Genomic DNA, 12,349 nt, shown 5'->3' with positions numbered 1-12,349 from the left:
TACAAAATATGTTGTCCAACAGTGAAATGAAATTAAAATAAAAAACAGGAGGAAATTTGGGAAATTAACAATTATATGGATAATCAACACTGCTAAATAACTAATGGATCAAAGAAAAAAAAAATCACAGAAGTTAGAAAATACTTTGAGATGAATGAAAACAAAAACACAATATACTAAACCTTGAAAGATTCAGTTAAAGCATTGCTCAGAGTGAAACATAACTGTAATCATCTATATTAAAAAAGTAGATCTCAAGTCAACAATGAAACCTTCCACTTTAAGAAACAAGAAGAACTAAACCCAAAAGCAGAAGGAAAGAAAAAGATGAGAGCAGAAATCAAGGAAATAGAGAATAGAAAAATAATAGAGAAAAATCAAGACAACCAAAAGTTGGTTCTTTGAAACAATCAACAAAATTCACTAATCCTGGGGGGGTAATGGAAGGGATAAATTAGGAGGCTGGGACTAACATATACACACTACTATGTATACTGCTGCTGCTGCTAAGTTGTTTCATTCGTGTCTGACTCTGTGCGACCCCATAGACGGCAGCCCACCAGGCTTCCCTGTCCCTTGGATTCTCCAGGAAAGAACACTGGAGTGGGTTGCCATTTCCTTCTCCAATGCATGAAAGTTAAAAGTGAAAGTGAAGTCGCTCAGTCGTGTCTGACTCTTAGCGACCCCATGGACTGCAGCCCACCAGGCTCCTCCGTCCATGGATTTTCCTATGTATAGTTAGTTAAAATAGATTACCAACAAGGACCTACTGTATAGCACAGGGGACTATACTCATATTATACAATAACCTAAATGGAAAAGAATCTGAAATACATATACATATATCGCTGTGCTGTAAACCTCAAACTTACATGATATTATAAATCAACTATAGTTCAATAACAAATTTTTAAAACTTCCCTCTTAGAGTTGTTTAAAACATTTGACTAATCTTTAGCCAGGTTGTCCAAGAAAAAAAGATAGCCTTAAATAACTAAAATCAGGAATAAAAGAGAGTATTACTAACTTGACAGAAATAGGCTAAAACACCTACTCTTCAAAGGGGTGAGTATGAAAGAATCAGAGGAAGACTATTTGGTGAATTTCAAAAATGGCTATTTCAGGAAGAGATCTGTGAATTTAAAAATTGCCTCTTGGGAAAGAAAGGGAAATCCTCTCTGCTAAGTATTCTCTATGGACTGACTAATGTCTTAAAAAACAGTAGTAAGAATACTAGTTCTAAGGGGAAAGAGACAAGAAATTAAGTTGGAGTTTTGCAGAGTATTTCTTCTCTGCAATATTTTTATGTCTGATTACATGGACCACAGCCTTGTCTAACTCAATGAAACTAAGCCAGGCCGTGTGGGACCACCCAAGACAGCCGGGTCATGGTGGAGAGGTCTGACAGAATGTGGTCCACTGGAGAAGGGAATGGCAAACCACTTCAGTATTCTTGCCTTGAGAACCCCATGAACAGTATGAAAAGGCAAAAAGATAGGATACTGAAAGAGGAATTCCCAAGGTCAGTAGGTGCCCAATATGCTACTGGAGATCAGTGGAGAAATAACTCCAGAAAGAATGAAGGGATGGAGCCAAAGCAAAAACAATATCCAGTTGTGGATGTGACTGGTGATAGAAGCAAGGTCCGATGCTGTAAAGAGCAATATTGTATAGGAACCTGGAACGTTAGGTCCATGAATCAAGGCAAATTGGAAGTGGTCAAACAGAGGATGGCAAGAGTGAATGTCGACATTCTGGGAATCAGCAAACTAAAATGGACTAGAATGGGTGAATTTAACTCAGATGACCTATATATATCTCTACTACTGTGGGCAGGAATCCCTTAGAAGAAATGGAGTAGCCATCATAGTCAACAAAAGACTCTGAAATGCAGTAGCTGGATGCAATCTCCGAAACGACAGAATGATCTCTGTTCATTTCAAAAGCAAACCATTCAATATCACGGTAATCCAAGTCTATGCCCCAACCAGTAACACTGAAGAAGCTGAAGTTGAACGGTTTTATGAAGACCTACAAGACCTTTACAACTAACACCCAAAAAAGATGTCCTTTTCATTATAAGGGACTGGAATGCGAAAGTAGGAAGTCAAGAAACACCTGGAGTAACAGGCAAATTTAGCTTTGGAGTACAGAATGAAGCAGGGCAAAGGCTAATAGAGTTTTGCCAAGAGAACGCACTGGTCATAGCAAACACCCTCTTCCAAAAACACAGGAGAAGACTCTATACATGGACATCACCAGATAGCCAACACTGAAATCAGATTGATTATATTCTTTGCAGCCAAAGATGGAGAAGCTCTATACAGTCAGCAAAAACAAGACCGGGAGCTGACTGTAGCTCAGATTATGAACTCCTTATTGCCAAATTCATACTTAAATTGAAGAAAGTGGGGAAAACCACTAGACCATTTAGGTATGACCTAAAACAAATCCCTTATGATTATACAGTGGAAGTGTGAAATAGATTTAAGGGACTAGATCTGCTAGACAGAGTGCCTGATGAACTATGGACTGAGGTTCGTGACATTGTACAGGAGACAGGGATCAAGACCATCTCCAAGAAAAAGAAATGCAAAAAAGCAAAATGGCTGTCTGAGGAGGCCTTACAAATAGCTATGAAAAAAAGCAAAACCAAAGGAGAAAAGAAAAGATATACCCATTTGAATGTGGAGTTCCAGAGAATAGTAAGGAGAGATAAGAAAGCCTTCCTCAGCAATCAATGAAAATAGAGGGAAACAATAGAATGGGAAAGACTAGAGATCTCTTCAAGAAAATTAGAGATACGAAGGGAACATTTCATGCAAAGATGGGCTCGATAAAGGACAGAAAAGGTATGGACCTAACAGAAGCAGAAGATATTAAGAAGAGGTGGCAAGAATACACAGAAGAACTGTACAAAAAAGATCGTTACCAGATAATCCCAGATAATCACGTTGGTGTGATCACTCATCTAGAGCCAGACATCCTGGCATGTGAAGTCAAGTGGGCCTTAGGAAGCATCACTATGAACAAAGCTAGTGGAGGTGATGGAATTGCAGTTGAGCTATTTCAAATCCTAAAAGATGATGCTGGGAAAATGCTGCACCCAATATGCCAGCAAATTTGGAAAACTCAGCAGTGGCCACAGGACTGCAAAAGGTCAGTTTTCATTCCAATCCCAAAGAAAGGCAATGCCAAAGAATGCTCAAACTACCGCACAATTGCACTCATCTCACACACTAGTAAAGTAATGCTCAAAATTCTCCAAGCCACACTTCAGCAATACGTGAACCGTGAACTTCCAGATGTTCAAGCTGGTTTTCGAAAAGGCAGAGGAACCAGAAACCAAATTGCCAACGTCCGCTGGATCATCGAAAAAGCAAGAGAGTTTCAGAAAAATATCTATTTCTGCTTTATTGACTATGCCAAAGCCTTTGACTGTGTGAATCACAATAAACTGTGGAAAATTCTGAAAGAGATGGGAATACCAGACCATCTGACCTGCCTCTTGAGAAACCTGTATGCAGGTCAGGAAGCAACAGTTAGAACTGAACATGGAACAGCAGACTGGTTCCAAATAGGAAAAGGAGTATGTCAAGGCTGTATATTGTCACCCTGCTTATTTAACTTCTATGCAGAGTACATCATGAGAAACGCTGGGCTGGAAGAAGCACAGGCTGGAATCAAGATTGCCGGGAGAAATATCAATAACCTCAGATATGCAGATGACACCACCCTTATGGCAAAAAGTGAAGAAGAACTAAAAAGCCTCTGGATGAAAGTGAAAGAGGAGAGTGAAAAAGTTGGCTTAAAGCTCAACATTCAGAAAACTAAGATCATGGTATCAGGTCCCGTCACTTCATGGCAAATAGATGGGGAAACAGTGGAAACAGTGGCTGAGTTTATTTTTGAGGGGCTCCAAAATTACTGAAGATGGCGATTGTAGCCATGAAATTAAAAGACACTTACTCCTTGGAAGGAAAGTTATGACCAACCTATGACCAACCTAGACAGCATATTAAAAAGCAGAGACATAGTCTAGTCAAGGCTACTGTTTTTCCAGTAGTCATGTATGGATGTGAGAGTTGGACTATAAAGAAAGCTGAGCGCCGAAGAACTGATGGTTTTGAACTGTGGTGTTGGAGAAGACTCTTGAGAGATCCTTGAGAGATCCAACCAGTCCATCGTAAGGAAGATCATTCCTGGGTGTTCATTGGAAGGACTGATGTTGAAGCTGAAACTCCAATACTTTGGCCACCTGATGTGAAGAGCTGATTCATTGGAAAAGACCCCGATGCTGGGAAAGATTGAGGGCAGGAGGAGAAGGGGACGACAGAGGAGGAGATGGTTGGATGGTATCACCAACTCAATGGACATGGGTTTGGGTAGACTCCGGGAGTTGGTGATGGACAGGGAGGCCTGGTGTGCTGCAGTTCATGGAGTCTCAAAGAGTCAGACATGACTGAGCAACTGAACTGAACTGAATTGAAGAAGCCAGATACTCTTCAGGCTAACATAATTGATATCTAGTTAATCTTCTTTTAGATCTAACTTCTACTGCCATCTTGTGGCAATTAAAAAAAACCGAAGTCAATTACTCAGAAGTTCTATCTCCTGACCAGAGGGTTTCAAAGACTTCCTATTACTCAAGTTTCAATTTTCTCCTTATCAGTTTGAGAACAGAAATATTATTCAAAAGTAGTGTCTGGATACCTGGGATCACTGTATAGAGAAAAAGGAAGTAAAATGGCATTATATTATGCATAGAAAACCCGAAATCTGCTGGTAGTTTTACAGAATATGTTGGTTTCTTAAAACTTTTTTCTCCCCCTTACCAGTAAAAGAATCCCTTGGAGTGCTCCTTCCCTGAAGACCTCTGGCTCCCTGAGGGAAAAATAACAGGAAATATATCCTGATTCTCTGGCTTCCATATTTCATGCTACGTATACATTGAAGAATATGTTGTTCTCCCAGAGTGGGTAGTACACAGGTCCAAGAAAGACCCACATTTTAATCCTTCCAAAATGAACATGATGGACACTGTTAATGTGGCCCACTATTTTCACCTCTATTCATTCCAAGCTATGAATCAGGTCTGCTTCTAATATCAGGTCTGCATTGCCAAAAGAAAGACAATTCATGCCAAAACCAATCAGTTTAATATTCTTGCTTTAATCTTGGCTTCCATTTAGCATTAGAAATCTCAGTCTGGAAAGACAATGTAAACATTACTTACTTGTCCCAAGTTACTAAAGCCAGCCATTCTATAAGGGGTAGACTCCACTGAGGAGGACCGACTGTATGAAGTGAAACAAAAACGAAAAGCAAATAAAGCTGGTATTAAACTTTTATAAAGTCTCCTCAGTCCCTATCTCAGCCACATCTAGGCATTTCTTTCATCTTCCATCTTCTCCCAACAGTTTTAATGTTTCTGTGTAGCTTTCTACTCACCTGACCACTTGGCTACTATGCTGAGAAATGGGTCGTGGAGTAACTAAAAGGGAATAAAACGGAGGATGAAAAGTTGCCATTAATGGTGTGCCCTGTTTTGCCTAGCCTGTCTGTTGCAAGTCAGTATCTGCGAGTTTGGCCTTTCCATATCATACATAATAGGAAAATCACATTATACTTTCTGAGAGGAAATTATCTTCCTTATGGTTCATAGTTTATGAAAAAGGATATTCATTTATCTCACGGTTATATTTGGGCAAAACACGGTCTCTACCTGACTGAGATGGAGAAGTGATGCCCACTGGTCGAGGTGTGTTTAACCTGCAAGGAAGAAAAAAAACAAAGGCAGTTCTAATCTCTGTAAGCAGAACTTAGTGCCTGCCACCTTAGAGGATCAATCACACCATTTATTTATAAAAATAATAGCCTCCTCCCTGAGCATAGTGGAAGCAAGTTTTCCATATGGATCTCCTTGGCTCTCCAATTCCCTAAATGAAATCTTCTCCACTTCTCTATTCCCAGTAATAGAAGTTCTGAAGTCCTTTCATCCTTCCCTTAGTGCTTTACCAGATACTCTCAACTTTATGTACATCTATCCACCCATTTACACATCCACCATTCCCTCACTCCCTCCATCCCCTCTTCCATCTATCCACAAGCATTTATTTAGTGCTCATGTATCTTAGATCCTGAGGTTACAAAGATAACTAGAATGTGGTTTCTATTTTTGAGAGGCTTAGTGGTAGAGACAATTAAAAAAGCAATGTTAAATGTAATAATGGGTGTATTAGAAGTACAGAGTATGCTAGAACATTAGAGTTTAGCTTCTGTGAATCAACAGCCATGCTTTTTTAATCCATCAATACAGAGCTGATACTAAAAATATTTAATGATTGGTAGGGTACAGACATTTATAATTAGAAAAACTGGTGATGTACATCCAGCACCTAACACAGTACATCACAAACAATAGGCAATTAATGAATATTTATTGAACAAATGAATAATAGAACATCTAACTCTGCCTAGTAGTCTTGACAGAGGAAATGACACATGAGTTGAATTTTGAAGGATGAGTAGAATTTCGTAAGATGACGGTCAAGGGTGAGCACTGCATTCAAGATTTTACATCAGTGCTTTTCAGTGAGTAACTCTTTCATGGAGAAGTGAAAGATAAATCCATAAACCATTTCCTCCACCTCAGAGCCCACATAAGAGTTAGAGCCAAGTGTCAAGAAAGGATAGATAGTTTCAAAGAGGGAAGCTATGGCGCCTGATAAAACTGACCTGCTTCCTTGGTACCAACTTGGAGATTCCTGTAGGTGAAAAAAATGGGGGTGAAGGAAGCTTTAGCTCAAGAGTCCCCATCAATGGATCTTACTTGTCAGATAACTAAGCTGCAATGTCTTCTAGTTGTGGTTACTAAGATTTCCAATAGAAGAAAACAGCTGCAGTGTTTCCTTAAAAACACTTAGCTTTAGGGGAAGAAAATTTTAGTCTCTCTTCACAAAAACACATTGGGAATCCTGAAGACTGATATACATGGAGAAATATAGAGAATCTATGGAGAGAGAAAGGAAAATATAAGAGTAAGATCAAAAGGCACGCTATATAAACACAAAGAACACTATTGGGAAGAGAGAAATGTCTAGGAAATAGAGTTTGATGGAGAAGAAGGGTCTTGAGTGCCTTGGGATTCTTGAAGAGAAATTTTAAGTTACAACAGATAACTCTTCTGTAAAAGAGCTTCCCCATGTGCCATGTCATGATTCACTGATGTTCGAGATGGGTTACCACTGTGCTAAATTTTGTCCTCTCATCCCTTCAAGGTCTTCTGTGGCCTTGTCCATTTACTACAGTTATGTTTATTTTACAAACATTATCAATTAATACCTGCCATGGAAAACTATCCTATTCAGTCAGCTAGACAGATGGGCAAAATAGAGGAGAAAATAATAGTATGGAAAATCTATTTTATTCACCTTCATGATGGCTTGAAATTTCTTCAGTTCTCCATTCTCTTTCCTTAAGACTGACAGCTCTCTAGGCAAAAGATGGAAACGGTGAGCTTCAGCAGGTCAGTGGAATAAAAAAATTCCTGGTTTTTATTACCATCAAATCTAGTTAATGCTTCCAGAGAGATGTTTGCCACTATACAAGATAATTCTGACAGAGACCTAGTGATTCAGGTCAGCAATGGCAGGGTTTTGGTGGTGAGAAGAACCAGGTGGAGAAAATAAGCATCATTTGGTATGGTTTCAGAGTCTTTTATACAGAATTGCATCTCTTCTCCACATGCACCCCTGGCCTGAAGATGTCTGAACATTTCTGTCAGGGATTCCATCTTTTAGCTTAAGACTTCCAAAACACATCCTCCTACACGTAACATTTTAAATGCTATCTCCCATCATTATTACTGTGAAAAAGCCATGTCTGATTTCTCTGAAGAAGCAGTTTTTGACAGATGGAAGTAAAAGAGGAAAGCTATAAAGAGGGAAGAAAGAGAAAAAGAAAATGGAGACTGAGGGAACAAAATTCTGTACTGAACTTACCCAAGACAAACATAAACACACATGAAGCAATGTTCAGGCTTTGGAACCATAAGGATATACAGGCTCTAGCTTCTCTGGAAAGGGCTCTTGGGTGACCCGATTTGTCACTTACTTGTCCTGGTTGGTCAGTGTTTGCTGTGACTCCTGCATGGCTGCTTCTAACTCTGTAATTCTGTGCTTATAAAAGGCGATGAGGAGATCTGTTTGTTTCTTCTGGAAACTCCACACCTACTAGGGAAAAACAGGCCTTTGACATACAACCTCATAACTCCTTTCCCCTTACTTCCAGCAACAAACAGGAATTCTTCAATTCATACTCTATTACTGATTGTTTTCTTCTGGAGCATCTGACCTAATTCGAGATTCCCCAAAACTAGGGAAAGCCAAAGCTTTATATTTCCAGAATAACACCTTCCTAATATCTTAATGAGAATACTGACACAGATAAACCCTTTTAAAATATAACCATTCATCATGAGCAAGAAGCGTGACAACTAACAACAAAAAAAGTTTCCAAGTTTAGAATTGGTTCTGACCTTACTTGTTTACAATTAGTTTGGACTCAGCTTCCACATTCCTAGATACTGGAGAGCACTGGTAACCAATTTACTTTCCCTAAGATACATAGAGATACTTCCAGGCTGTTTATACTGCTACAGTAGACGGCAAAGAGACACAGACGGAGATGACTTTTCCTGAATATTATTTCTGGGCATGGCAAATAATTTTATCTTTTGTTTTCATTCACCATTTGATGTACTGATGTGCCCATCATGGGATTACTGAATCAGATCAAAAGTTAATATTTAGAAAGCGTTTTAGCTTTGTCAGGCTGTACTTTTGAATACACAGCAGTATTTATGTCTCATCTGTTTCCTACCTATTCAAGCCATAAACCCTTTGTCTGAGTTCCTTCCTAGAGCTGGTAGTTTTGGCCATAAACTTTTCATTCTCGTCTAATTTGCAAATTGCTTTTGCTACCTTACTAAAGAATTCTATTTCCGAATCTATACAGTCTCCAGACTCAATTTTCTACTCAAAAACAAACTAAACTAATTCTATATAGACAAGAACTCACTGTAGTCTATTTTTGAAATTGTTATTATTTCCAATAAAAGTAAAAACATATTCAGTTTAGAAAATGTGAATAACGCAGAAGCAGAAAAAAAGGCACTCACTCCTGAGAGTCATCTAAAACGGCAAAGGATTAGGAAGAAATAGATACTACAGGTAGATATAATATATAGCCAAAAGACAGTACCCCAAACATCCTAACCTACTCTTGGGATCAGTTTCTGATAAAATTGTTAGCATCAGGCTTGGGCCAAGAAAGCCCAAGTCTTTCTCTAGACGGGTTACTCCTCCCCTAGTCCTGTGTGAAGGGGGAACAGACCCTCCCCTACTGTGGAATTCCAGGGGACAAGACTAGACTATTGGGGGAACCTTTTGCCTAGGGCTAAGTAGGCCTGCTTCACATACTTACCCAAAAAAACTAACACCCAAACCTCAGATCTGACCATTCCAAGAGAAAGAAAGATCACTCAGTAAACAACCATCAGTAAAAAAAATTAGAGGAGAAAACAAGTGATTTTTCCCAAAGCTAGAGTACAAATGTTTGATCTATTTCAAATATATCTACTAAAGGAAATTCTAAACTCAGTAATGAATCTCAGTATTTTACAAATCTCAAATGTGAGCAAATTCATTATTCTGTCTCATTCAAATCCTTCAGCCTCATACAAAGGTTATAGATTCTTTAGGACAAGTTTTGCCTACTTGTTTATAGTTGGGATAATTTTATTCATATAATAACAGAGCAGATAGTAACAAAAGTAGTTCTGTTGATAACATTAAACACTGTATAATGCCAAGTGTTAAATATTGTTTATTTCCTTGGAACAATGCATGGAACTACCTACTTTAATACTCAGATTCCTTTCCTGTGTCTTCATATTAGGACCAGGTAAAGGCATCATGGTCTTCTCATGCTCTGGATTCCCACTCCTTTTAGAATTGATAACATGGGACATAATTTTTGTTTACTGTAGAGTATTTTTTAAATTTCAGTTCTGAATTAGATCCAGTTAATGCCAAGAGGCTGGAAAAAGTAAGGAAGAAACCACTGAAAGATACTGAGAGAGTCACCATACAGAAGTAAAGGTGAGCTCATTGGTTTCTTAAGATAAGACATATGATTCAATGTGGGTGTGCATATTATTGCCTTAATTGAAAATTGCATTTTGTCTCATAAAATGTATTTTGGAAATGAATAGTAGCTTGACCAGCTTTGTGTGTGTGTGTGTGTGTGTGCATGCTAAATAATGGCTTCCCTAATTTTTACTTTTAAATGTCATTTTTTTTTTAGTTGAAGATTTATATTCCCATGCAATTTTAATGCTTTGAATATTTGTACAAGAGTTGCTAAGTTTAAAAAATTTACTTTAAAAGCATTGGTAGGGACTTCCCTGCTGGTCCAGTGGCTAAGACTTCACGTTTCTAATGCAAGGAGCCCAGGTTCAATCCCCGGTGAGGGAACTAGATTTCACATGCCACAACTTAGAGTTTGCATGTCACAACGAAGATCAAAGATCCGAAGAGCCACAACTAAGACTGCTGCTGCTGCTGCTGCTGCTGCTAAGTCACTTCAGTCGTGTCCGACTCTGTGCGACCCCATAGACAGCAGCCCACCAGGCTCTGCCATCCCTGGGATTCTCCAGGCAAGAATACTAGAGTGGGTTGCCATTTCCTTCTCCAATGCAGGAAAGTAAAAAGCAAAAGTGAAGTCACTCAGTCCTTAGCGACCCCATGGACTGCAGCCTACTAGGCTCCTCCGTCCATGCGATTTGCCAGGCAAGAATACTGGAGTGGGTTGCCAGTGCCTTCTCCTGGGCTCAGCCAAATAAATAAATTTAGCTCAGCTGGTAAACAATCCACCTGCAATGTGGGAGACCCTGGTTCGATTCCTGGGTCAGGAAGATCGGCTGGAGAAGGGATAGGCTACTCACTCCAATATTCTTGGGTTTCCCTGGTGACTGAGCTGGTAAAGAATCTGCCCGCAATGCAGGAGACCCAGGTTCAAACCCTGGGTTGGGAAGATCCCAGTATTCTGGCAAGGAGAATCCCATGGACTCTGTAGTCCATGGGTTGCAAAGAATCGAACACGACTAAGCAACTTTCACTTTCATATAAAAAAAATTGGTAAATTCACTATCTATCTTAGGTACTCAAAATTTATTAGTTTCCCTTATCCATCTTTGGTGAAATTGACTCCCTTGTTCCTTAATACCTACAGGTCTTAGGTGGTGTTGTTGTTGTTGTTTTTTGGCCATGCCATGTGGCATGTTAGACCTTAGTTCCCCCTGCAGTATAAGCTCAGAATTTAACCAACAGACCACCAGGGAATTCCCATAAGTTTGAATTATATCTTAAGGTAATCATATAGTTGAGAAATGTAAATTTATCCTTTCCAAGTATTCAGCTAAAAAAAAATGAGACGACAGAATTAAAATATCAGCATCTTGCAACTCAGTGAACTAATGAATCAATGTAAAGTTCATCAATTTCTACCATCACACAAAATGAGAGACAGAAAATCATTACATACCTCTTGGTAGAACACAGCACTGCTGTAAGTAGTCTTGTCTCATCCCCTCCCCTCAACTTTAATGATTCTGATTAAGCCTAAATAACTATTAACTTAGAGAAAATATAGAGCACAAACAAACATATTAAATGACTCCAGGTAGATACAGTGTGCAAAATCCATGCTATGAACAGCCTTACAGCACAAAAGACCATTTTCTTCAACAATAGTAAAAAAGAAACGAGAGGAAACTTACAGTATAAAATAACCTTAAGAGACAAAATAGTCAACTCAGTTATATAGAGTTCATTGAAACCAATTAAAAGTTTTAAAATAATTATGAGACACTGAGGTAAACTTCCAAACTCATTCTATGAGGCCACCATCACCCTAATACCAAAACCTGACAAAAATGCCACACAAAAAAAGAAAACTACAGGCCAATATCACTGATGAACATAGATGCAAAAATCCTTAACAAAATTCTAGCAAACAGAATCCAACAACATATTAAAAAGATCATACATCATGACCAATTGAGCTTTATCCCAGGGATGCATAGATTCTTCAAGATCCACAAATCAATCAATGTAATACACCACATTAACAAATTGAAATACAAAAACATATGATTATCTCAATAGATGCAGAGAAAGCCTTTGACAAAATTCAACATTCATTTATGATAAAAACCCTCCAGAAAGCAGGAATAGAAGGAACATACCTCAACATAATAAAAGCTATATATGACAAACCCACAGCA

General features: G+C 38.7%; 1 protein-coding gene across 4 annotated transcripts in view; it reads right to left on the bottom strand.

Annotated features, from left to right (window-relative positions):
• The window catches only part of RNF212B (ring finger protein 212B), a 53,062-nt gene that overhangs the window by 6,709 nt on the left and 34,004 nt on the right, over window positions 1–12,349 (bottom strand). For all 4 annotated transcript variants that reach the window (XM_044925314.2, XM_044925312.1, XM_006066468.3 and 1 more), the window contains 7 exons: window positions 8,116–8,231; window positions 7,434–7,494; window positions 6,739–6,767; window positions 5,726–5,772; window positions 5,452–5,494; window positions 5,237–5,297; window positions 4,836–4,884 (listed from right to left, as the gene is read on the bottom strand). In XM_044925314.2, the coding sequence (XP_044781249.1) occupies window positions 4,836–4,884; window positions 5,237–5,297; window positions 5,452–5,494; window positions 5,726–5,772; window positions 6,739–6,767; window positions 7,434–7,494; window positions 8,116–8,231 (406 nt within the window). The remainder of the gene's footprint in view (window positions 1–4,835; window positions 4,885–5,236; window positions 5,298–5,451; window positions 5,495–5,725; window positions 5,773–6,738; window positions 6,768–7,433; window positions 7,495–8,115; window positions 8,232–12,349) is intronic.

Source organism: Bubalus bubalis, chromosome 11 (genome assembly GCF_019923935.1).
Source record: "Bubalus bubalis isolate 160015118507 breed Murrah chromosome 11, NDDB_SH_1, whole genome shotgun sequence".
Classification (NCBI taxonomy): domain Eukaryota; kingdom Metazoa; phylum Chordata; class Mammalia; order Artiodactyla; family Bovidae; genus Bubalus; species Bubalus bubalis.
Note: the sequence above shows the minus strand (reverse complement) of the source record. Positions and strands in the feature narration are given on the sequence as shown.